Source organism: Cricetulus griseus, unplaced genomic scaffold (assembly GCF_003668045.3).
Source record: "Cricetulus griseus strain 17A/GY unplaced genomic scaffold, alternate assembly CriGri-PICRH-1.0 unplaced_scaffold_1, whole genome shotgun sequence".
Taxonomy (NCBI): Eukaryota; Metazoa; Chordata; class Mammalia; order Rodentia; family Cricetidae; genus Cricetulus; species Cricetulus griseus.
Window position 1 is genome coordinate 393,241 of NW_023276808.1, and position 21,784 is coordinate 415,024.

A 21,784-nucleotide genomic window follows, 5' to 3' on the forward strand; every position below is an offset into this window, starting at 1 on the left:
TGTGACCAAAACACCTCAGTGTTTTTTTGTTTTGTTTTTTTCCAGACAGGGTCCATCTCATTTGGAGTCAGATCCACAGGCTTCTGCCTCACAAGTACTAGGATTAAAGGCTTGCCACACCATTGTGCACTCTATGAGGCCCTTTTTGAGATAGGCTGTTGATGCTGGAATTCCTGCCTACCAGAAGCACAGATCTTGTTTCTTCTAGGATTAGGGCATATGCCACTTCCAAGTGGTTTTCTGAATTTTTGTGTATGTGTGTGTGTGTCGGGGGGGGGGGGGACAGGTGGCAGAACCTAGTAAATTGTCCAGGTTGTCCTGACTGCCTCTTGGGTGCTAACTGTAACAGCCACAACACTGGGCACATTTTACCTTTGTGCATGCTCACCATTTGGCCTGTGCTTAATTCCCTGTATCAGGTCACTGCAACCATGCTGGTTCCTGTGATGTATGTGTCGACTTCATGCTTGGTGGCAGGCTCCTTAACATGTTTCTGCCATTTACCATTAGTGAGCATACTGTAGCCTGGAGCTTGCATGGATAAGGACACACACACATATATATATATGTGTGTGTGTGTGTGTGTGTGTGTGTGTGTGTGTGTGTGTGTGTGTGTCTGCTCTTGAATGACCTGCCTTTGGTTCATAAAGGCACAAGCCATCATGCATGAGAGGTAAACATTTGTTCAGCCCAGATGTTAACCATTGGCATGCAATCTATATATCTCCTTAGGAGAGATTATGGTCCTGTGTTTCATGCATGCTAGCTAGGCAGCCAGTCTTCCAGCTGGTCTACATGTCCTGCCTTCTCCATGTATTGAGGCCTCATCTGTGTGGCTAGCAGATATAAACATTCCTCAATCTTTCTAGGTATACTGCCTCTGGGACCTTGGTTTACATCCCCAGGCCACTTAGTATATTTTGTGCTTCTGTTTTTTTCTAGTGTACAGTTTCCCAGTGTGATTACAATGTTGAGTTGTGAAGTAGGAAAACAAACAGCTTTTTGGGGGGTTTTTCTAGACAGGGTTTCTCTGTGGCTTTGGAGGCTATCCTGGAACTAGCTCTTGTAGACCAGGTTGGTCTCTAACTCACAAACATCTGCCTGCCTCTGCCTCCAGAGTGCTGGTATTATAGGCTTGTGCCACCAACCCCCAGCTAAACAGAAAATTTCTAAGGACTTGGCTGGGCAGGGAAATATTGCCCCACCTTCTTATATCTGCAAGGATGCTAGGTTACTGCTTGAATTGCCTCTGGAAAATGGGCAAATATTTGTGGGTCTAGAGAAGCCGAGGCAAGCAGAACTAAGAGGTGGACGACAGCCAAGGCTACAGAAACACTTTGTCTCTAACATAATATACCCAACTCTTCCAAATAAGTGTCCTCTGCCCTTATTTTAATCTGCAGTTTCACACATTCGCCAGTAGGTGGGAGTCTTGTCACAGTGACTGACTAAAATGTCCAGTGTTCAGATTTTTGTGGGGTTCCAGGTCAGCCTTGACTGTTACACAGAGAAAAGCAAAAGTCACACACAAAGTAATGTCTCTCAAGTGCTGGATCACAGCTGTCCGATGGAACAAAAGTCCTGGTGGCCTCCATTCTGATGCTGCATTCCTGTTCAGCACCCAATATCCAAGTATGGTATTGTGAGCCAGGCTACTGTGTATCATTTTGTTCAGGTCTATTCCAAACAGCCTGTGGACAAACATGGGACTATCACTATGGACTACAAAGACAGCATCATGGTACCCTGCCTTTTAGCCTGTCTTCCTTCCTTCCTTCTTTCCTTTCTTAGTCAAGATTTATTTATTACTTATACAGTGTTCTGCCTACCTGCCAGAAGAGGGCACCAGATTGAATTGTAGATGGCTGTGAGCCACCATGTGGTTGATGGGAATTGAACTCAGGACCCCTGGAATAGCAGTCAGTGCTCATAACCTCTGAGCCATCTCTCCAGCCACACAGCCTGTTTTACAAATATTGTTTTCATTAGTTCTGTATGCAGTGCTTCCTGCTCTTGCACAGGGCCAAAGTTCAGTTCCACATACAACCACTTTTAACTCAGGTCGAAGGGATCAGCTTTCCTTTTCTGGTCAAAATCAGCTCAATGTATTTGGATACATACATACATACATACATACATACACACACACACACACACACACACACTCAGAGAGAGACAGAGAGAGACAGAGAGAGAGAGAGAGAGAGAGAGAGAGAGAGAGAGAGAATTAACCATTAATATTTATATTGCTTGTTTGTTTGGATTTTTTTCCAACAAGGTTTGTCTGTGTAACCTCGGCTGTCCTGGAATTCTATCTGTAGACCAGGATTGCACTGAACTCCCAGAGATCTGTCTGGCTCTGCCTCCCAAGTGCTGGGATTACAGGGTTGTACCACCATGCCCAGTCTGCTGCCAGTCTTCTTAACTACTGAGCCATCACTCTAGCCACAACAATCCAAATCTCTAGGGCATGGGCAATGGAGATAACCAAGGAGAAAGGCTTTTTTCTGCCATGTTTGGTACCAGGAGAGCATTGATCTCAAGGTGGCCTCAGACTTGTAGAAGTTCTGTCTTTCAGAGCCCAGAGATGGCTATGCTTCATCTTGACCCAAGGTCAGAGAGTTCAAAACTGTCCTTAATATTCCAAGGTTAAAGTCATGAGGTCTAAGGCATGGCTACTATAGAATGTTTGATCTTAGTCTTGAATGGCTTTACCTAAATAACTACAGACTTGGTCTGAGGTGTGGTTACTCTTGACCCTCAAGGCCCACAAGGAGAAATTGAGTCTCAGGTGTGGTTATCAAATGTTTAGTGGATTAAGGTAGAAATTGTGTTTGTTCCTTATACATGATAAAGAAGTCTTTTGCCATGTTCCCCTTTTGGTTGGTTTACTTAAGAATGCTGAAGAATAAACTCGGTAACTCCAGTATTCACGCACTGGATTGCCCTCTTGACTATCCTGTGTCTCTTTTTCTTATGGGTCTTTACCTGCCATTTCTCAATCTATTCACCCCCTTAGGTATGAACCTGGCAAGTTGGCTGGATCCCACTGAAGCCTAGCATGGATTGATTATGACAACTATGCAATTCAGAAACACAGGTAAATGCAAAAACTTAAACATTAATTTGCAGTGTTGGAACTTACAGCTCTGGGGATGCTAGGAAATCAGAGACTCTACTGCCAAACCATCCTCCTAGCTCCCATTTTTAGGTAGGGCCTCACTAAGTTTCCCAGGCTGGCCTTGAACCTGGGATTCTCTTACTTCAGCCTCCTGTGAAGCTGGAATACAGCTAGGGGTTTTGTTTGTGTGTGTGCTTTGCTCTTAATACTGTTTGTCTTGGTATTCTTTGGAGGCCCGATAACAACCTGTAGATGTTTTCCTTTCCACCCACGAGGGTCCTGATGGTGAAGCCTGTCATCAAGCTTGGCAGTAGATGCTTTAACCCACTGAGCCAGCTCTCCAGCCCTGTGGTTTTGTTTTAGGATGTGTGTTTTGCAGACATGCATGACTCAACCTTGTATTGAAGTGCCAGTGGAGGTCACCAGGGGTGACTGAATCTCCTGGAAGTGAAATTGGATCCCCTGGAAAAGGTTGTGAGCCCCAGAGTGCCATCTGGATACTGGGACCTCTGCAAGAGCAACAAGTGCCCTAACCACAGAGCCACCTCTCCAGGCTCCTTATTCCAAATGTTCAGTTTGCTTGTTGGAGACAGGGTCTCTCTTCTGCCTTGGCTGGCGTGGAATTTTTATGCCAAGTTCATGAGATCCCCAAAAGAGACCACCAAGGAGCTGAGTCACTAATACAAATGCATGCCTCAGTTGTGAACGTTTTTTAAATGAAACAGTGGCAAGAAGGGTGGTATGTGTCTTGGCCATTCAGGATTGGTTAAGAGTAGGTGACTTGGGCCGGGTGGTGGTGGCAGCAGCCTTGGCTGATGTGGAATTCATAGAGATCTACCTGCCTCTGCCTTCCATTTGCTGGGATCAAACATGTTCCCAACCACTCTGGGTTCCTTACTCCCAATCTTGAGTTTCTTTAGACATTAATAAATAAAAACCACAGGAAACTCCTAGTTGTATTCTCATTTACAGATGCAGATAGCATGGTGTGGAAAGCATGTCCAGTGGGTAAATAACAGACTCAGAACTCCCAGCTGCCAGCTGAGAGTGGTTTCATTTAAAAGAACAAGAGCGGGCTTAAGTTTGGAGCACTGTCTGCTCTTCCAGAGGTCCTGAGTTCAATTCCCAACCACCTCAGAGTGCCTCCCAACCATCTATAAAAAGATTTGGTGCCCTCTTCTGGTGTGCAGACATGCATGCAGGCAGAATACTGTGTACATAATAAAAAATATCTATAAAAATAAAGCAAAAGTTTAGCAGTGGTGGTCCACACCTTTGTAACCCCAGCAGTCAGGAGACAGAGGCAGGACGATCACTGTGAGTTGGAGACCAGCCTGGTCTACAAGACCTAGTTTCAGGGCAGCATCCGAAGACACAGAGAAACTCTTCCTCAAGAAAAAAAGAGCAAAAGAACAGGAAGTAAATTCAAACTGTCCATGCTTGCAATGCCAGCATTCAGGAGGCTAGGGCAGGAGGATGTAGAGTTTGAACTACCTGAGGAGTCTAATCCCCAGCTAGCATCCTGCAAAAGTTCTGGTCTCAAATATTACAAGCAATTCTATGAGTGAAATAGTTCAACTTATGTTAACACACTTTATAATATTTTATTATTTACATATGTGCATGTCTAGGGCTGTGAGGTGGAGTCATGACCATGAAGGCTCCAGAAGCTGGAATTTCAGGTGAATGTGGCCGCCTGACATTGGTGCTGGGAATTGAATTCAGGTCCTCTGTAAGATCACCAAGTGATTTTGACTCTTGATCTGTTTCTCCAGCATCATTTATCCAGTGTTTAATGCATCTGAATAATTTAGAATTCCTACCCTCAAATCTGAGGCCAGCATTCCTGAATTTCCCATTCTCCCCAAAAAATCAGGGTCCATCTCTCACCACAGGACTCGAAGTTTGCAGCCTGAATGTCTCAGCTTCCTACACGGTATCCTGACACCTGTGTCCCCCAGAGTGCTGTTGGTCACATAAAGCTCAGTCAGTGTGTGTTTGGTTCCCAGGATGGAAGAAAGGTCGTCACCTGCTATGGCTGTGAGGCTACAGCTTCAGGAGACAAACTGAGGTGGGTGAGGTGGTCTTTTCAGGGAGTTGAGGTGAGGATTTTACAGGTGACAGTGTTTAAAGGAAACTGTCATGAGGCTATCCAGTGGGTGATGGACACCTTCCTTAGTGAGTGGTGTAGACTTCAGCAAATAGTGTCCCTGTCATGTTCACACAGGTAACCCTAATTAGCCGGGACAGTTGAATCTCTGAGTTCAAGGCTGCCCTAGTCTACAATGCCGAGTTCAAAGACAGCCCAGGCTACACAGACTAAGTAAACGTTTGGGACATGGGGACTTGGGGAGATAAAAATAATATAAGTTGTAATAATATGAGTTATTATATTATGTAATAATATATTATGTAATATATTATTTTATTATAATTATATTATGTATATATAATTAATATATATATAATATAATTATATTATGTAATAATATGAGTTATTATAGTCTGTATCTCCTTTGTGGACTGAAGGCAAGGATCAATGATTTCTTGCTTGGTTAAATTGTTCCTCACTTTGGTCTGGAGCTACATTTGGTCTGCTAGAGTAGAGTTAGGGAGGACCCTGACCTCAGAGCTTCTCTGTCCCCAGGGAACACATCTCTAAACAGTGAGTCCAGTGCCTGCAGCTTGATAAGGTTGTGGGTTTGGAAGGACAGACACGGTGGATCACACTGTAATCCCAGCAGAGGAAGGCTGATTTCTGAGTTCCAGAATAGCCAGGGCTATACACAGGAAACCCTGTTTGGGGATAAGGGGGTAAGGCATATGTAGATAGAGACAGAGCAGCACTGTTTTGAAGCAGTGTGAGTCTGAGAGTATAGCCAGTGTAGTAAAAGATAATAGAAACATAATATCCCAATAGCAAGAGCTGGAGAGATTGCTTAGTCATTAAGACTGCTCTTCTAGAGGAGCCAAGTTTGGTTCCCAAATTGGTTTAGTTGGTTCACAACATCCTGGAACTGATACTCCCGGGCATCTGATGCCATCTTCTGGCCTCTGTTCACACTGCAAGTCCAGATGCACATACTCAAAGAAGAAAAGAAAAATGCCCAAATTAATAAATTAATAAATGCCTTATTCTACAACCAGTTTCTAAACACCCCCAAGGTTTGTCACATGTGTGTGTGTGTGTGTGTGTGTGTGTGTGTGTGTGTGTGTGTGTGTATCTAATGTGGATTGGCTTTTGGATGATTGGGGATTCTTTTCTATCTCCACTTATGTTGGTAGTTATGGCTGCAAGCGAGTAGCATGGTGGCAGGAGCAGGAACTTGAGACACCACATTTTCTTTTTTTGTTTTTTTGAGACAGGGTTTCTCTTTGCAACATTTGGTGCCTGTCCTGAAGCTTGCTGGCATGGACCAGGCTGGCATGGAACTCTCAGAGATCCTCCTGCCTCTGCCTCTCGAGTGCTGGCATTAAAGGCTCCAGCCGATACTCCCTGGCTCAGTTATGTTTATGTGTTTCCTGCTTTTAGAATGAAAATAACCATCTTTGTTTTCTGTTCTGTTTTTTGAAGTAGCATCTCCCATATCCCACACTGGCCTGATAGTAGCTATAAAGCTGAGGCTGGCCTTAAAATTTCTACTTAAGCAGCCAGTGTGTACTGGTTCATGACTCCATTAGCATCCCCACGCTACTCCTGTCGCCCTCCTCCTAAGGAAAACACTCACCACAGCTCCTGAAGTCTGCAGGCCGGGTGTCTCAGGCCTTCCCCCAGCAGACACAGTCCCCTGTCTCCCAAGTCGTTGAAGCTCAGATCCAGTACTTGGGGACAGGTGTTGACTTGGAACACATGGGCAATCCCTGGGCATGTGTCTGAGCCAAGCTGGCAAATTCCCAACCTAGAGGAAGGGACGGCCAAGTTGAGTTTGTCCCGTGCCTTTTGGTTAGGTCCCCGGGGCTGGGCTTAAATGCCAAATTGGTATGCTGGGTGCAGGGGTATGGCATTGCCCACCTTTGAGAGAGACAAGGGGAGAAGGCAGAGAGGAAGACAGGACAGAAGGAAAGGGCCACACAGCTAACAATTGGCTGTAACTCCAGTCCTAGTCAATCTAAACTTATCTTCTTGACTCTGTGAGTACCAGGCAGGAGCTTGGTCAAAAGCATACATGCAGGCCGGGCAGTGGTGGCACACGCCTTTAATCCCAGCACTCAGGAGGCAGAGGCAGAGGCAGAAGCAGAGGCAGGCAGATCTACAAGAGTTAGAACCGGGAACCTTTCAAGAAAAACAAAACAAAACAAAAAGAGCATACATGCAGGCAGAATGCCACATCTGTCAAATTTGTAATTTAAAAAAAAAAAGAAGAAAGGGGTGGGGCTTTGGTAGTACACACATTTATCCCCAGTGCTCAGGAGGCAGAGGCAGGGGGATTGCTCTGAGTTCAAGGCCAGCCTGGTCTACACAGCAAGTTCGAGTTCATCCAGGGCTGTTACACAGAGAAACCTTGATAGTTATTTGTTGTAGAAGCCCGTTGTGGGTAGTATATCCCTGGGCCAGGAGGGCTGGACTATATAAAGCAGCTAGCAGAGTAAGCCACAGGGAACCAACCAGTAAGCAGCAAATTTCTTTGGTTTCTTTACTGTTTCAGGCTTCTGCCTTGGTTTCCCTCAGTGAGGAGCTATATAACTTGTAGGATAACAAAAACTCTTGATTCCTGAAGTCACCTTTGGTCATGCTGTTTATCACAGTAACAGAAATCCAAGTAGAACAGAGGGTACACTTTGGTCAGTGTTTGATCTGAGACCTGAAAGTTTAACCAATCTCCCCCCCCAGAAATTAAATATATATATATATATGTGTGTGTGTGTGTGTGTGTGTGTGTGTGTGTGTATGTATGTATGTATGTATATGTGTATATATGCATATATACAGTGTTCTGCTGGCATGTATGCCTGCAGGCCAGCAGAGAGCACAAGATCTCATTAGAAAAGGTTGTGAGCCATGATGTGGTCGCTGGGAATTGAACTCAGGACCTCTGGAAAAGCAGCCAGTGCTCTCAACAACTGAGCCATCTCGCCAGCACCTCCCCTGGAAACTAAATGTACAGCAGAACAGAAGAACCGTTTCATTGGTGTCAGTGATGTGTTTGTAAAGACCCCTGTCAGGAAAAGTTGACATCAAATTTCTGTAGCTAGAGCTGGTGAGGAAATGAGTGGGCCCACAGCCTCCATGGACAGAGAAAACAGGGTAAGCATGCTGAATCAGGAACTGCACTCACCAGGGGGTCTGCAGTTTGCAGTCTGGGTGCCTGAGTCCCTCACACAGCAGAATCACCCCGGGATCACCAAGGTTGTTTAGGCCCAGGTCCAGCTCAGTCAGGGTCTGGTCCAGGCTGAGGCTGGAGGCCAGATCTTCACAGGCAGCCTGGCTGAGGTGGCAGATCTTCATTCAGCCTGTGTAAAAGCCAGCCGGTAAGCATGATGGGGGATTTCCTGGGGACACAGAATCTATCCTCTGCCCCTGTCTTCAGAGTTCAGTGTTCTCAGGATGCTGTGTGGAACACACCTGTGACGCCCACCAGCACATGGTAGACAGAGGCAGGAGGATGTTCCATTAGACTTGAATGGGTGTATAGAGAGGCTCTGGCTCAACAAGACAGGGGCTCTAGCTGTAGCTCAGTTGGAGGGCTCTTGCCTGTTGTGTGCAAGGTCCTGGGTTTTATTCCCAGCACCCTCCCATCCCCCCAAAGAAAGCAAGCAACAAGCTGTTCAATGCCTGGCGATGGTGGAGCACACCTTTGATCCCAGCATCCAGGAGACAGAGACAAGACAGAGATCTCTGTGCATACAAGGCCATCCTGTGATACAGAGTGAATTCCAGAATATCCAGGGCTACACAGAGAAACCCTATCTAAAAAGTAAACAAATGAACAAACAAAAATACCTGTCCAAGGTGCCAATATGATGTTACAAGTGTTTGGTTACATAAACATATTCAGGATTTTCAAATTGCATTTAAAAATTATTTTGTGTGAGTTGGGCATGTTGGCTCACACCTTTGATTCTAACACTGAGGAGGCAGATGCAGGCAGATTTCTGTGAGTTGGAGGTCAGCCTGGTCTACATATCAAATTCCAGGTTAGTCAGAGATATACAATGGGACGCTGTCTCAAAAATATTTCGTGGTCTATACCTGTGCACATGCACAGCAGCAAGTGCTCCTCAGCACAGAGCCATCCCTCCAGCCCCTGTGGGTCTTTTCTAATTAATGCAGGAGCCCTTATGGGCATTGTTCCATGACAGCTTGGAAGAGTCTCTCCTTTCACAGTGTGGGAGCCAGGCAATAAACTCAGGTTGTCAGTACCTTTACCAGAGGAACAATCTCACCAGACCCTACAGGTACTTTCTAGTAAGACTTTTTATTGGCTAAAACAAACAAGACTGGCATATGTCTCAAGCCTTTGGTCCTAGAACTAATGATTATATATGTGGAGATCATGCTTTTCCTTCCTGAATAATGAATGGTTGAACTACCTCAGGGGGTTGAACTTTGTCACCAGCCTTGATAGCCAATGCCTTTATCTGCTGTGCTGCCACATTTTGGACCCCTGCTATCAAATCTCTGTCTCTGTCTCTGTCTCTCTCTCTCTCTCTCTCTCGTCTCTCTCTCTTTGTGTAGACCAGGCTGGGCTCGAACTCACAGAGATCAGCCAGCCTCTGCCTCCCGAGTGCTGGGACTACAGGCATGCACCACCAACAACTGGCCTCTTTTTTCTAATTTTTAAAATTATTATTTTATTGGGTTGGAGAGATGGTTCAGCTATTAAGGTCACGGGTACCTCTTGCAGAGGACCCAGGTTCAATTCCCAATACTCACATGGCAGCTCACAGCTGTTATGGGATATTAGTTGAAGATTTCTTACATTCTTTTATGTTGCATTTGTTTAACCCTGTTAAGCTGTGTTTCTTTTCCGGCCCAACATGCCTGACTGGTCTAATAAAGGACTGAACTGTCAATAGCTAGGCAGGAGAGAGTGATAGACAGGGCTGGTGGGCAGAGAGAATAATTAGAAGAAGAGGGAAAGGAAAAGGGAAAGAAGAGAAAAGGGGGAGAGAGAACACCAGGGGACAGCCACACAGCCATCAAAAGAGTAAGAAGGAAAGAAAGAGATAGAGAATAGAGAAAGGTAAAAAACCCAGAGGCACAAGGTAGATGGGATGTTTTTTAAAAGTATTTATTTCTTCTGTGTATAGCATTCTCCCTGCATATGTGCCTGCCCTGCATACTAGGAGAGGGCACTGGAACACATTACAGATGGTTGTGAGCCACCATGTGGTTGCTGGGAATTGAACTCAGGACGTCTAAAGAACAGCCAGTTCTCTTAACCTCTGAGCCATTTCTCCAGTCCTTTTACATGGAATAACTATGGACAACCATCTGCAACTCCAGCTCCAAGGGACCCAGCACCCTCACACAAACATACATTCAGGCAAAACACCAAAGCTCACGAAATAAAAAGTACATAACATTTTAACTGAGCAGTGGTGGCACATGCCTTTAAACCCAGCACTTGGGAAGCAGAGGCAGGCAGAAATCCTTGAATTTGAGTCTAGCCTGGTCTACAGAGGTATATCCAGGACAGCTAAGGCTACACAGAGAAATCCTGTTGGGGACCTATTTAGGGTCTACTGTTCTTCTTGTAACTAAGAGTGACCCACAGTGCCCTCAGGGTCCACTGTCTATCTTGTGACTAGGTGTTTACTTCCTAGTTCCCTGATTCTGCATAGGCCTTTATGCAAGAATGCAAAATTATCTGTCCATTGAGGGGGCGATTGGCGGCCTGGACCTTGATCTGAGTAAATTTACACTGGGGCTGCTATTTGTATATAAGCCTACTCCCCTTTGAAATAAAAAGCCTTCTCTTTGCAAGAGTGACTGTCTAGGTTGTCTTTATGTAATCGTCAGATTCCCTTGCCCGAATCCATGAGAAGGTGGTAGAGCTGCCTATTACGACAATTAGAGTTCTCACCAAGATTTGGGAAAGAAGGGGAGACACTGAAGGATCAACCGGGAAGACTTGCCAGCATTAAGGTAAGGAACAGGTGTATTGAAGATGGGTGCAGCTAGTTCTTACTCTCTTATGGGGAACCAATTGGTCCAATTGTCCAATAAGCAGGGCACCAGTATTAAGTGCAAGACAGCAACAGACGTTTTAAAAACTGTACGAGTTCAGCCCTTGGTTTTTAATCTTTACTATTGGTGATGGGGAGCAGGTGAGGATAGACCTGCAAAGGACATTACACAGAGATGGGCCGAATGCCATACCAACTGTTACTTTTTCTCTGTGCCCTCCTGTCAAAGAAGCACTTCTTAGTAATACTGTGGAATTGAAAAAGCAGGTTAAGGAAGCCCAGGCTGCCTTAGCAGAGGCTCAGAACCTGTTAGGTCACTTCAAGCTTCTAATGACATTTCCTTTGGGCCCTCTGCCTCATATTCAGGGGATTAGACTAAGGAATGGGAAGAAATGGAAAGGTATGTTAAATTATAACATAAGCTAAAAAAATGTTCCCTTGAGTCTCATCCTCCTGCTCATAATTCTAGTGCTCTCTGTTTTCCTTTGGCCTTTCCTGAAAAGCAGAGTGGCCCAGTGATGTTCCCAATCATAGAGATAGTTGCTCCCCAAGGCCAGAATCAGAGAGAGCATTCCCCTCTTAATTATAAGGATATTAAACAGCTGAAAGAGGCAGTTATGGCTTACAGGCCTCATGTACCTTTTATTACTCTGACCATTTTTTAATTCTTTGTGGCCTTCAATTGCATGCCCAGTGATTGGCAACAATTATGTCCAGCTGTGCTGTCCAGGGGAGATTATTTGATTTGGAGAGGTGAATTCCAACAGCTATGTAACCTAATGGTACAGCGCAACATGGCTGCGGGTTTCCCTGAAAAGAACTCAGAAATGCTTACTGGTACGGGAGCCTATGCAGACCTAGGTCAGCAAATTCTTTATGATCCAGCTGTATATGAACAGATCTCAGTAGCTGCTTTCAGGGTGTATATTTAGGAATACCAATAATATCATGTCTATAGTTAGAAATCTAGCTTTAAAAAATGCCAACAAGTATTGTAAAGAGGCTTTACCACCTCACAAGGCCAAAAGCCTCAATGATTACATTCACATTTGTAGAGATATAGATGGACACCATATTATGGGACAAGTTATTGCTTCTGCTATGCAGGGAAATAAGAAGATCAGTGAGGGAGCCAAACCTAAGACATGCTTGGTTGTGGCAAATCGGGTGCACCCTCTAAAGATTAGTCTTTGGCTGGACACCCTTCAAACTTTAAATGGTTTTCAGAGGTTTCTGGGTGGTATCAATTAGATCAGACCTCGTTTAAAAATTACTACTGTGGCGATTCTGCAGGCAGCAGCTGAGGCGGCGGTGGAGGGGGAGGAGGAAGGCAGCGGCTGGGCCGGAGTCCAGCTCCCAAGCCATTTCGGACCTGGAGCGAGCAAGCAAGTGAGTAAGTGTGGGCTTGAAAGCAGCTGTGGGAGCCTGAGGCGTGGCCCACAGCAGGTAGAGACCTGCTGAAAATGACTCAGTATAAAATTGTGGTAGTGGGAGCTGATGGCGTAGGCAAGAGTGCCTTGACGATACAGCTACTTCAGAATCACTTTGTGGATGTGTATGATCCTACAATAGAGGACTCCTACAGGAAACAAGTAGTAATTGATGGAGAAACCTGTCACTTGGACATTCTCGACACAGCAGGTCAAGAGGAGTACAGTGCAATGAGGGACCAGTACATGAGGACTGGGGAGGGCTTTCTTTGTGTATTTGCCATGAATAATACTAAATCATTTGAAGCTATTCACCATTATAGAGAACAAATTAAAAGAGTAAAAGACTCTGAAGATGTGCCTATGGTCTTAGTAGGGAATAAATGTGATTTGCCTTCTAGAACCATAGACACAAGTCAGGCTCAGGACTTAGCAGGAAGTTATGGGATTCCATTTATTGAAACCTCAGCAAAGACAAGACAGAGAGTGGAGGATGCTTTTTATACATTGGTGAGAGAGATCCGACAGTACAGATTGAAAAGAATCAGCAAAGAAGAAAAGACTCCTGGCCGTGTGAAGATTAAAAAATGCATTGTAATGTAATCTGGGTGTTGATGATGCCTTCTATACATTGCTCCGAGAAATTGGAAATCATAAAGAAAAGATGAGCAGAGATGATAAAAAGAAGAAAAAGATTTCAAGACAGTGTATAATTATGTAAATACAATTTGTACTCTTTTCTTAAGGCATACTCAAGTAAAAGTGGTAATTTTTGTACATTACACTAAATTAGTAGCATTTGTTTTAGCATTACCTAGTTTTATTTTTTTTTCTGTTCGTGCAGACTTTCAGCTTTTATCTTATATGCTTATTTTAAAATGACAGTGGAAACCTCTTTTCTCTAAGTGGCAATATTCCCTGGGTTTTGGACTTCAACTAGCAATGCCTGTGGAAGAGACTAAAGACCTGAGACTGTCTTCCCGGGGTTTGGTGCATGCAGTTGAGGCTATGCTAATTCTCTTACCAGCTGTGAGCATTGTGTGACCCGGAGTAGTGAAGCTTTTGATCCATCTCTGCTATGTTTCATCTAGACATTGATTGATTTAATTAGTAATTACAGCTGCATTGAGACTTAAGACTTTGAAATCACAGATTTTTGGGCTTCCTTTGATTCACTTTTAGCATGTCCTAGAGTTTATCATCCTTCATAAGTATAGTAAGACTGTTGAGTGTTGGGACCCATCCCCCACAGGGTCTCTAAGAGTTGTTTTTCAGTAGAACCACAGGCACCTCCTGTTTTCCTAACCTTGCCCCACTAGGATCATGATGTGAACCCTTTGACCTGGGATTTTGGAAGTTTGTATACAAGGCTGCTTCACAATAAAAGTGAGGAACATTCTTTCAGAAACAGAACCAAGCATCTTGTGGTTCATCCAAATCTCCAGGTTTTTGCCTGATACTCGGACTTAGTGGTGGCCAAGAGCAGCCACAAATGGAGGTCCCACTGAAAATAGGAAAGAAAGGGGACCCTGAGAGATCACCCTCAGAATGCTGGCAAGCAAGTAAGGAGTTGTGAGGGTGGATTGCAAAAGGTACTAGAAAATAGGAACCTCAACTCCTAAGAGAGTTGGATTAGAATGGAGATCACAGTCAATCACACAGAGAAAGTTTAAAGAGACAAGGTACTGGTAAGATTTCATTTTAACACTGGATTAAGCAATAATGCTAAGAAAATTAGTAAAGAAATCCTGGAAAACTGCCTCCTCCATGAAATACCCACCAGCAGCCAGCTGACCCAGCAGCCCGATCCCTTGTCCACTGGAGCCCACTGTGGGCTCCTGTCAGACGAAACTGATGTGGTGTGCACAGGCTGGCTGGAGAAATCACTTCCTGTGAAAAAGTTGGGGCACTATGCTTGGAAGAAATTCTGGTTCATTCTGCGGAGCGGTAAGATGTATGGTGACCCAGATGTTCTAGAATACTATAAGAATGAACACTGCAAGAAACCCCTGGGGATCATCAACCTAAACTTCTGTACGCAGTTGGATGTAGCCCTGACCTTCAACAAACAAGAGCTCCAAAAGAGGTTCATGTTTGATATCATTATCAATGAGCACACCATTTACCTGGTGGCTGAGACAGATGCTGACAGGAATAGGTGGGTCCAGAGCATCTGTCAGATCTTCGGCTTCAGTCAAACTAAAGAGAGCACTGACACCCTGAGAAACCTTTCTTTAGTCAGTCATAATCTCTGCTCTTCTCCAGCTGAATTCAGCAGTTCCAGTCAGCCCCTGCTCCAAGCAGGGTCTGTGGCAGATAGTGATTATGTGTACACATTCAAGGCACCAAGCAACACCCGGTGTAAGGAATTTGGAAACCTCCTAGTGGACTCAGCCATATCTCCCCCACCACAGCATCCTAAGACACCTTGGGGGAGCAGCCCTCAAAAGAGGCCTCCAGTCAGTGACTACAAGTATCCAACACGAGGTGAAGAAACTGCCTTCTGGTCTGCTAAATCTCTAGAAAAGACTATCTTGGGTCGATCAGACAGTACCAGCTCTGATTTCAATTATTTGCTTGTAAACCCAGGTTCTGACATCCCCATGAGCACAATGCCCTATCACTTCGTCAGCAAAGGAAGTGAGATCCAGTCACCCCCGCTCAATCTCCCCCTCATGCCTGGCCGAAAAGCAAAGTCAGTACCCCTTGACCTGAGTAACAACACTGTCATCAATGAGCTCACTTTCAAGTCATTTGTCACCAAGTCTTGGTCCACATTCCACCACACCTTTAACCCAAGGTGCTTCCAGTACTGCCGTTCCATCTCCAAAACAGACTCTGGAGATAGTGAGGAGAACTGTGTCCCTGTGCAGAACCCAATGTCTTCATCTCCTGTACCCAGTGACACTAACAACCCAGCTCCAAAAAAGAGTACTGGCAATGCCAATTACATAGCCCTGCACTTCCAGGCGATTTCCCCGAGACCTCACCAAAAGCCATCCACATCATTGTCACATCAGATGACAAAGGAGAATATGTCCAAATAGATAAAGGATAGACCTAAGCCCCACAAAAAGGCCATACAGGAATGGACAAAGAAGTGACAGACCTCAAGACCCTCCAAAGATGCCAAGCTATGGTTAGGATGGCCATTCCCAGACATCTCCTCTCCTTTGTGAGTTTTGTTAAAAAGATGTATGTATGTTCTGTATGTATGGTGTGGCCACACATGAGAGTATATGAAGTGTGATTGTAAATGTGTGACTGTTAACAAAAGAATGCTATTGTGTTGTCCTTACATCATTTAATTCCTAGAGAAGGAGCAACAGTTGTTAAAGTAAAGGTTAGGTGGAGAAAATTTTCTGCTTTTATTCCATAGAGGGTGAAGAGCTGTGGATTCCTTTCATACTGGTATGGTTTCATGGGGCAGGACACCATGAATCAGTGGCCCAGCGGATTCTTACATTTGTTTTCATTTAAATTTGGTCAGTTAGAAATGGTAGTGGTCACAGTCAATCACTTTTTAAAGCAAAAAAACTGGACTATGATATAGAAATGATACTTTGAATAGGAATGGATCCTCATTTGTTGATACTTTGTATTGGAAGGGATATTCATTTGTTGATATTAGTTAGGTTTTCTAGCTATATAGATATCCTTCTAACCATTCAAAGACCCATGGAATATATGGCATTTAAATGGTTTAGGGTTTTTGACAGTGAGACACAACTTCTCCTGGCACAGCAGTTACATCTGAGAGGAAGATGGGCATTGAAGAAATAAAGTTTGCCTTTCATGTGGTAAACTAGCCATTTGGGCAAGAAGCTGCTCTTGCCTGAATTGTTTGACTGTTGCTTTATACACTGGACATGCAGTGCCCACAGGAAAGTGACTACTGAAACAAGATGGACAGTCATAAAAGGTTCCGGCTTCATGGAAGAGTCTGCCAGATATTCTACAGGACACAGAAAAAGGTGATGGACAATCTGCCAATGTAGGTGGAAAGTTTAGAATTTCCTGCTTTGCTGAGAAGTCTGTCAGACAAGTTGTGACCTGTAGGGTAAAAATGGATGCCCAACATTACCAAGAAACTCTGGGTGACTGTCTAGGAAGCAAGATGTGTCTGTCAGTTCTAGAGTTTATGTATTATTGTTCTATGGTCTTTGATGTAGTTGAAGATAGATAGTTATAGTAACACACTAAGATAGAATGGTTAAAATCTTATAGTTCTTACTTGATAACTGTTTTGTTATATATGAAGAAGGGGGAGATGTTGGGACCCAGACATCACAGGGTCTCTGAGTTGTTTTCCAGCTTAATCACGGGTACCCCCTCTTTATCTGACCTCACCCTGCTGACATCAATATCCTGTTGTGAACCCTTTCACCTGGGGTTTTTCTAAGTATGTATTTTAGGCTGCTCCACAATAAAGGTGAGAGTCATTCTCTCAGAAAGTGGACCAGGCATCTTGTCATTCATCCAAATCTCCAGGCTTTCACCCGATACACAGACTTAGTGGTGGCCAAGGGCAGCCACAGAGCAGCATGCACAAACAGACTCAGCTATCTGCTAGCGTAGACGATGGTTCCACAGCAAGGGTTAACACTGTTATCCTAACATGTCACAGATTTTCAGGTTTAAATTAAACCCAGGAGCCAGAGTCCTCTGGGAATACATCATGCCTAAAAACTAATCAAATTGCCTTTCATTAGTCAACAGGACTCTCAGAATTAAAAATTTGTTTGCTCATGTCCAGTCATTTTAAGTGGAAAGGGAAATTATTTTTATATTATATGTACATGCTTAACTGTCCTCTCTCTTCCCATGTGTATACAAGGAAATGCTCATACATATGATTAAATAATGGTCAATTTAAAAAAAAAAAAAAACTATTTCAGAAGAGAAAGTGCATGTATGTATGTGTACATCGACATATACATGTAATGCAAATTTGACTTTTAATGAACACATATATTTCAAGAGGTAGCTTTAAATATGGAAATCACATAACAGATCATTGATTGGATTCGAGGCTAAGACCCAGCGCCTCCCGATTTGCTCCGCCCTCCATGCTGCAGAGAAGCCAAGCTCTGGAGGAGGCGAGCACTCTCCAGGGAGCACATTAGCCCCGCCCCTGAACCCTACGAGTAAGCCCCGCCCTTGCTCTCTGCTAGGCCCTGCCTCCGGCCTCTCGGCCCCGCCCCTGCTCGGCCCCGCCTCCGGCCTTTCGACCCCGGCCCTGCTCTCTGCTCGGCCCCGCCTCCATCCTCTCGGCCCCGCCCCTGCTCTCTGCTCGCTCGCCCCGCCTCCGGCCTCTCGGCCCCGCCCCTGCTCTCTGCTCGGCCCCGCCTCCGGCCTCTCGGCCCCGCCCCTGCTCTCTGCTCGGCCCCGCCTCCGGCCTCTCGGCCCCGCCTCCGCTCCCGGGCGCTCGCTCAGCTGCTGGGCATCCGCGCTTCTCGGCCATGGAGACCCCTGGGAGTCTGGACAAGAAAGTCAAGCTGAGCGACACCGCGCAGAACGGGGGGAGTGGAGGCCGCGGGCGGGAGCGCGAGGAGCGGGGGCGGCTGTGGGAAGCGCGGGCTGCCCGTGCATCCTGCGGGAGCCGGGGCCGGGGACCCAGGTTCTTACCCCCATATCTGACTTCTGATTTTTTCTTAATAAATATTATTTATGCCAGGTGGTGGTGGTGCAAACCTGTGAAACCAGCAATCAGTAAGCAGTGGTAGGCGGGTCTTTGTGTGTTTGAGACCATCCTGGTCTAAAAGAACTGTTTCCAAGAGAGGCTCCAAAGCCACAGAGAAACCCTGCCTCAAAAACCAAAAGGAGAGAAAAAAAATGATTACTTGTATTAACACTTTATGAGGTACCTTAAAGATATGCTCAGTAAAGTAAAAGGGAAAATTAAGACTACCAGAGATAGATTAAATAATAGATTATTAACGTTATATTTTTCAAATGCTACTGAAAAGGAAATAACAGCATTGGGAGATATTTAAAAAAAGAAACTGCTAAATTACAGCAAGCTATATACTTTAGAGATACTTTGAGCTTGAAATAAAAACCAAGATATTTGTTACATCAGGGAAGAAGATTTGCTTTTGTTTCCACAGGGGTGGGGGTGGGGAACCCAGTGACCATAAAAAATGATAGATATTATATTCAAACAAACAGATATTTTCCATTGGATTAAATGTAACTTGCCAAAACTAGAAAACTGCAAAGGTATGCTGAGGCAGGTTTTGTTTTGTCTTTCAAAAACATAATATTTTCCAATGAAGGAATGAAAAGACCATTGGTTTATGGGGTTCTAGCACTGTGTCACCTAGTAAAGTGTTTGTGTGTCACTGGGTTCTGCATTTCTGGGACAGTTTGAGGTGTAGCAGTGGTACTGACTAAGCTATATTTACATGTATAAGAGACATTTATTTACTATTCTCATTACAATTAGGGTTCTGATTCACATGTTTGTTTGACCTTTAATACCAAAATTATAGTAGAATGCTCTGGAATTAATGATGGTATGGCTTGTCTTTTGGATCATGAAAAACAGGAAAAACATAAGTTTAACATGTACAAGTCATTGGAAGCAAAATTGTTAAAACAGGCTTCTCAAAAAATATAACTGGTGTTAAAGAAGTTCCTCATTAGGCTCTGTGTCCAATTCTAGGATAATCAACAATGTGTTGCTTATTCCCAAATTGTGTGAAGAAAGCTCAGTACTTCATATAATTAATCATGGGGCCTTAGTTGTGCCCTAGAAATGATTTCACAGTCTAATAAATTCTGGTGTGAAAACATATTTAAAATTTAGTCTTTCTTAATAGGATGGCTTTATTATTTACTCACAAAAAATGATATATCATTCTTCTTTGAGAACCTTAATGCATAGTACCTGTGCTAGTCTGAATGTAATTGCCCCCCAGAAGCTCATAGGGAATGGCAATCTTATGAGGTAGTTTGCTGTTGTAGGTATGGAGTTTTTGAAGCAAGAATGTTACTGAGGGGGTCTATACTGAGATCTCATATATGTCCACTCCATGAACAGTGTCCCAGACCACTTTCCATTGCCAGTGGTCAAGATGTATTATTCCCAGCTCCTCCTATACCACCATCTCTGCCTGCATTCTACCATGTTGCAACATGAAGATACTTAATAAAAAAACTCTAAAAATGTAAGCCACCCAATTAAATGTTTTCCCTTTAAAAATTTGAAGCACCCAGGATGCAGAGTCAGGTGGATCTCTGTGAGTTTGAGACCATTCTGGTCTATAAGAGCTAGTTCCAGGATAGCCTCCCATGCCACAGGGAACCTGTTTTAAAGAATAAAATAAAATAATAGCCATGTTCATGGTGTCTCTTCACAGCTATACAAAAAAACAAAACTTGGTCAGTACATGATACATTACGCTTTAGAGAGGAAATTTGAGAAACCCTGACAAATTTCCATTATACAAGATCATATTATACATAGGCGTGTGAATTTGCTGCTCCTCATATGTTATTAATAGAAAGCCTAGTATTCAATTTTAGCCATTCTTTATTTCATGTAACATACAATAACAGCTATTTAACTCATTAACCCCCCACCACCACCCCCAAAGCCCAGAGCCCATCCGCTTGCTTGCATTGGGCTCCCCCCCTCCATCCCTGCAGGCTGGCACCAGTGCCTTCTCACCACCGCTGCCGCTGCGGCACACGATCCATCCATTCATCCATTTATTAATTAATTTAGTCATTTGTTCGTTCGATTTTTCATTTATGGACTCCAGGGTGGGAGCAAGCATGCAGGTGCTGGCGAATCTAGAAGGAAAACCCCCTCCCCCATCACCATGCTTGCCCCACCTGCTCGCCAGTTGCCACTTCCTAAACTGCATCACTGACTTGACTGCTGCCACCTGGCTGCTGCCTGCATTCAATCCACTCCTTAGCTCAGCTCTCAGTCACTGATTCACTGATTCACTACCGCTTTCACTAGCAAAGCCAGCCTGGGGAGCCAGCGGATACTTGAGTTTCCTGCTCCCTGCAGAGAACATTCTCAGGACTACATTTCCCAGGGTGCCCTGCGCTCCCGACCCACCACTCTTCCGCCTGCCCGCTTCTGGGCTTCCTTCCTGGGATGGTACAATCCTTAGGACACTGGTAGGTCTCTTACTTGTGATTTATTTACAGGGGGGAAGACAGGGCAGGGAGGGGAGGAAGGTCAGGGGAGAGAGGGCAAGAGAGGGAGGGTGTTAGTGTAATGAAGAAAGGGACGCTGTGGAGCTCTGTGGAGCTCCATCCCTGTGCTGTATCTACCAGGTGAGATTTTTCTAATTCATTTTGATTTGGTCTGATTTAAATTGCTGCGTCATCAGAGAGGCTCTTTAGTGTGTAGAAAGTTGTGAATTATATCCTGGGAGACAAAGGGAAGTTCCTATGGAGACCAGGGAGATATCAGGGTCTGCAATCTGAGCCTGAGGCGAGTGCTATTGAAATGCATATTGTTGCAGATCTACAGAAAGGATTTTTTTCTTGTGTGGGAGACATGGCCAGGAACCACAATACTGTGTCTTTAAGGCCACTCTAACCCTATGGGAGGTGCTCTTGTCACTCAAGCCTCACTATCCAATTATTCCCTCCAGGAGACCTGCCAGTCACAAGAGGTGCCAGGCTCTTGCTGTCACCAGGATTGACTTTGAAGAGGAGACAGCAGTTTTCTTTGCTGTGGTGCAGTTGCTGCTACAGGGAGCTGAGCTGAGAGCTTCAGTGATCTTGGAAACAACAAAATGGTGAGCTAAGGAATGCTATTTGCAGATGTGGAGTAGAATATGGTAAGGTGTGGCTGACGATGTGGTGAGTCCTCCCTGTATCTGCGGGGAGAGTGAGGCCAGAGTCCCTGTCTTGGGAAATCCCATTTGGCACATGTAAATAGTTCCACCTAGGAGGAAGTCTCACACTAACTTTGCTCTGCAGGCTTAATTTGATCACAGTGTTGTGATCAGGGAGCTGGGTATAGGAGCAGGTTTCTAGTCAACTTAAACATTCTTTTTTTTCTGTTTGGATTTTTGGAGACAGGGTTTCTATGTGTAGCTTTGGATTCTATCCTGGCACTCACTCTATTGAC

The 21,784-nt window shown here is 44.6% G+C and overlaps 2 protein-coding genes across 3 annotated transcripts in view; one reads left to right on the forward strand and one right to left on the reverse strand.

Annotated features, from left to right (window-relative positions):
* Positions 1 to 21,784, reverse strand: part of LOC118239749 (ephrin-B2-like) — a 222,944-nt gene that overhangs the window by 62,987 nt on the left and 138,173 nt on the right. The gene's annotated exons all lie outside the window — the stretch shown is intronic.
* LOC113838228 (GTPase KRas-like) lies at positions 12,712 to 13,402 on the forward strand. Of its 2 annotated transcripts, XM_027434038.1 has the most exons (2): positions 12,715 to 13,163; positions 13,288 to 13,402. In XM_027434038.1, exons 1-2 carry the CDS (start codon positions 12,715 to 12,717, stop codon positions 13,400 to 13,402), a joined length of 564 nt encoding a protein of 187 aa, XP_027289839.1. The 2 variants fall into 2 exon arrangements, with proteins under 2 accessions (XP_027289840.1, XP_027289839.1); XM_027434039.2 differs by having other exon boundaries at positions 12,712 to 13,301.

Coding starts and splice junctions, on each gene's coding strand:
- LOC113838228 (XM_027434039.2), top strand. CDS start 12,715: ATGACTCAGTATAAAATTGTGGTAGTGGGAGCTGATGGCGTAGGCAAG.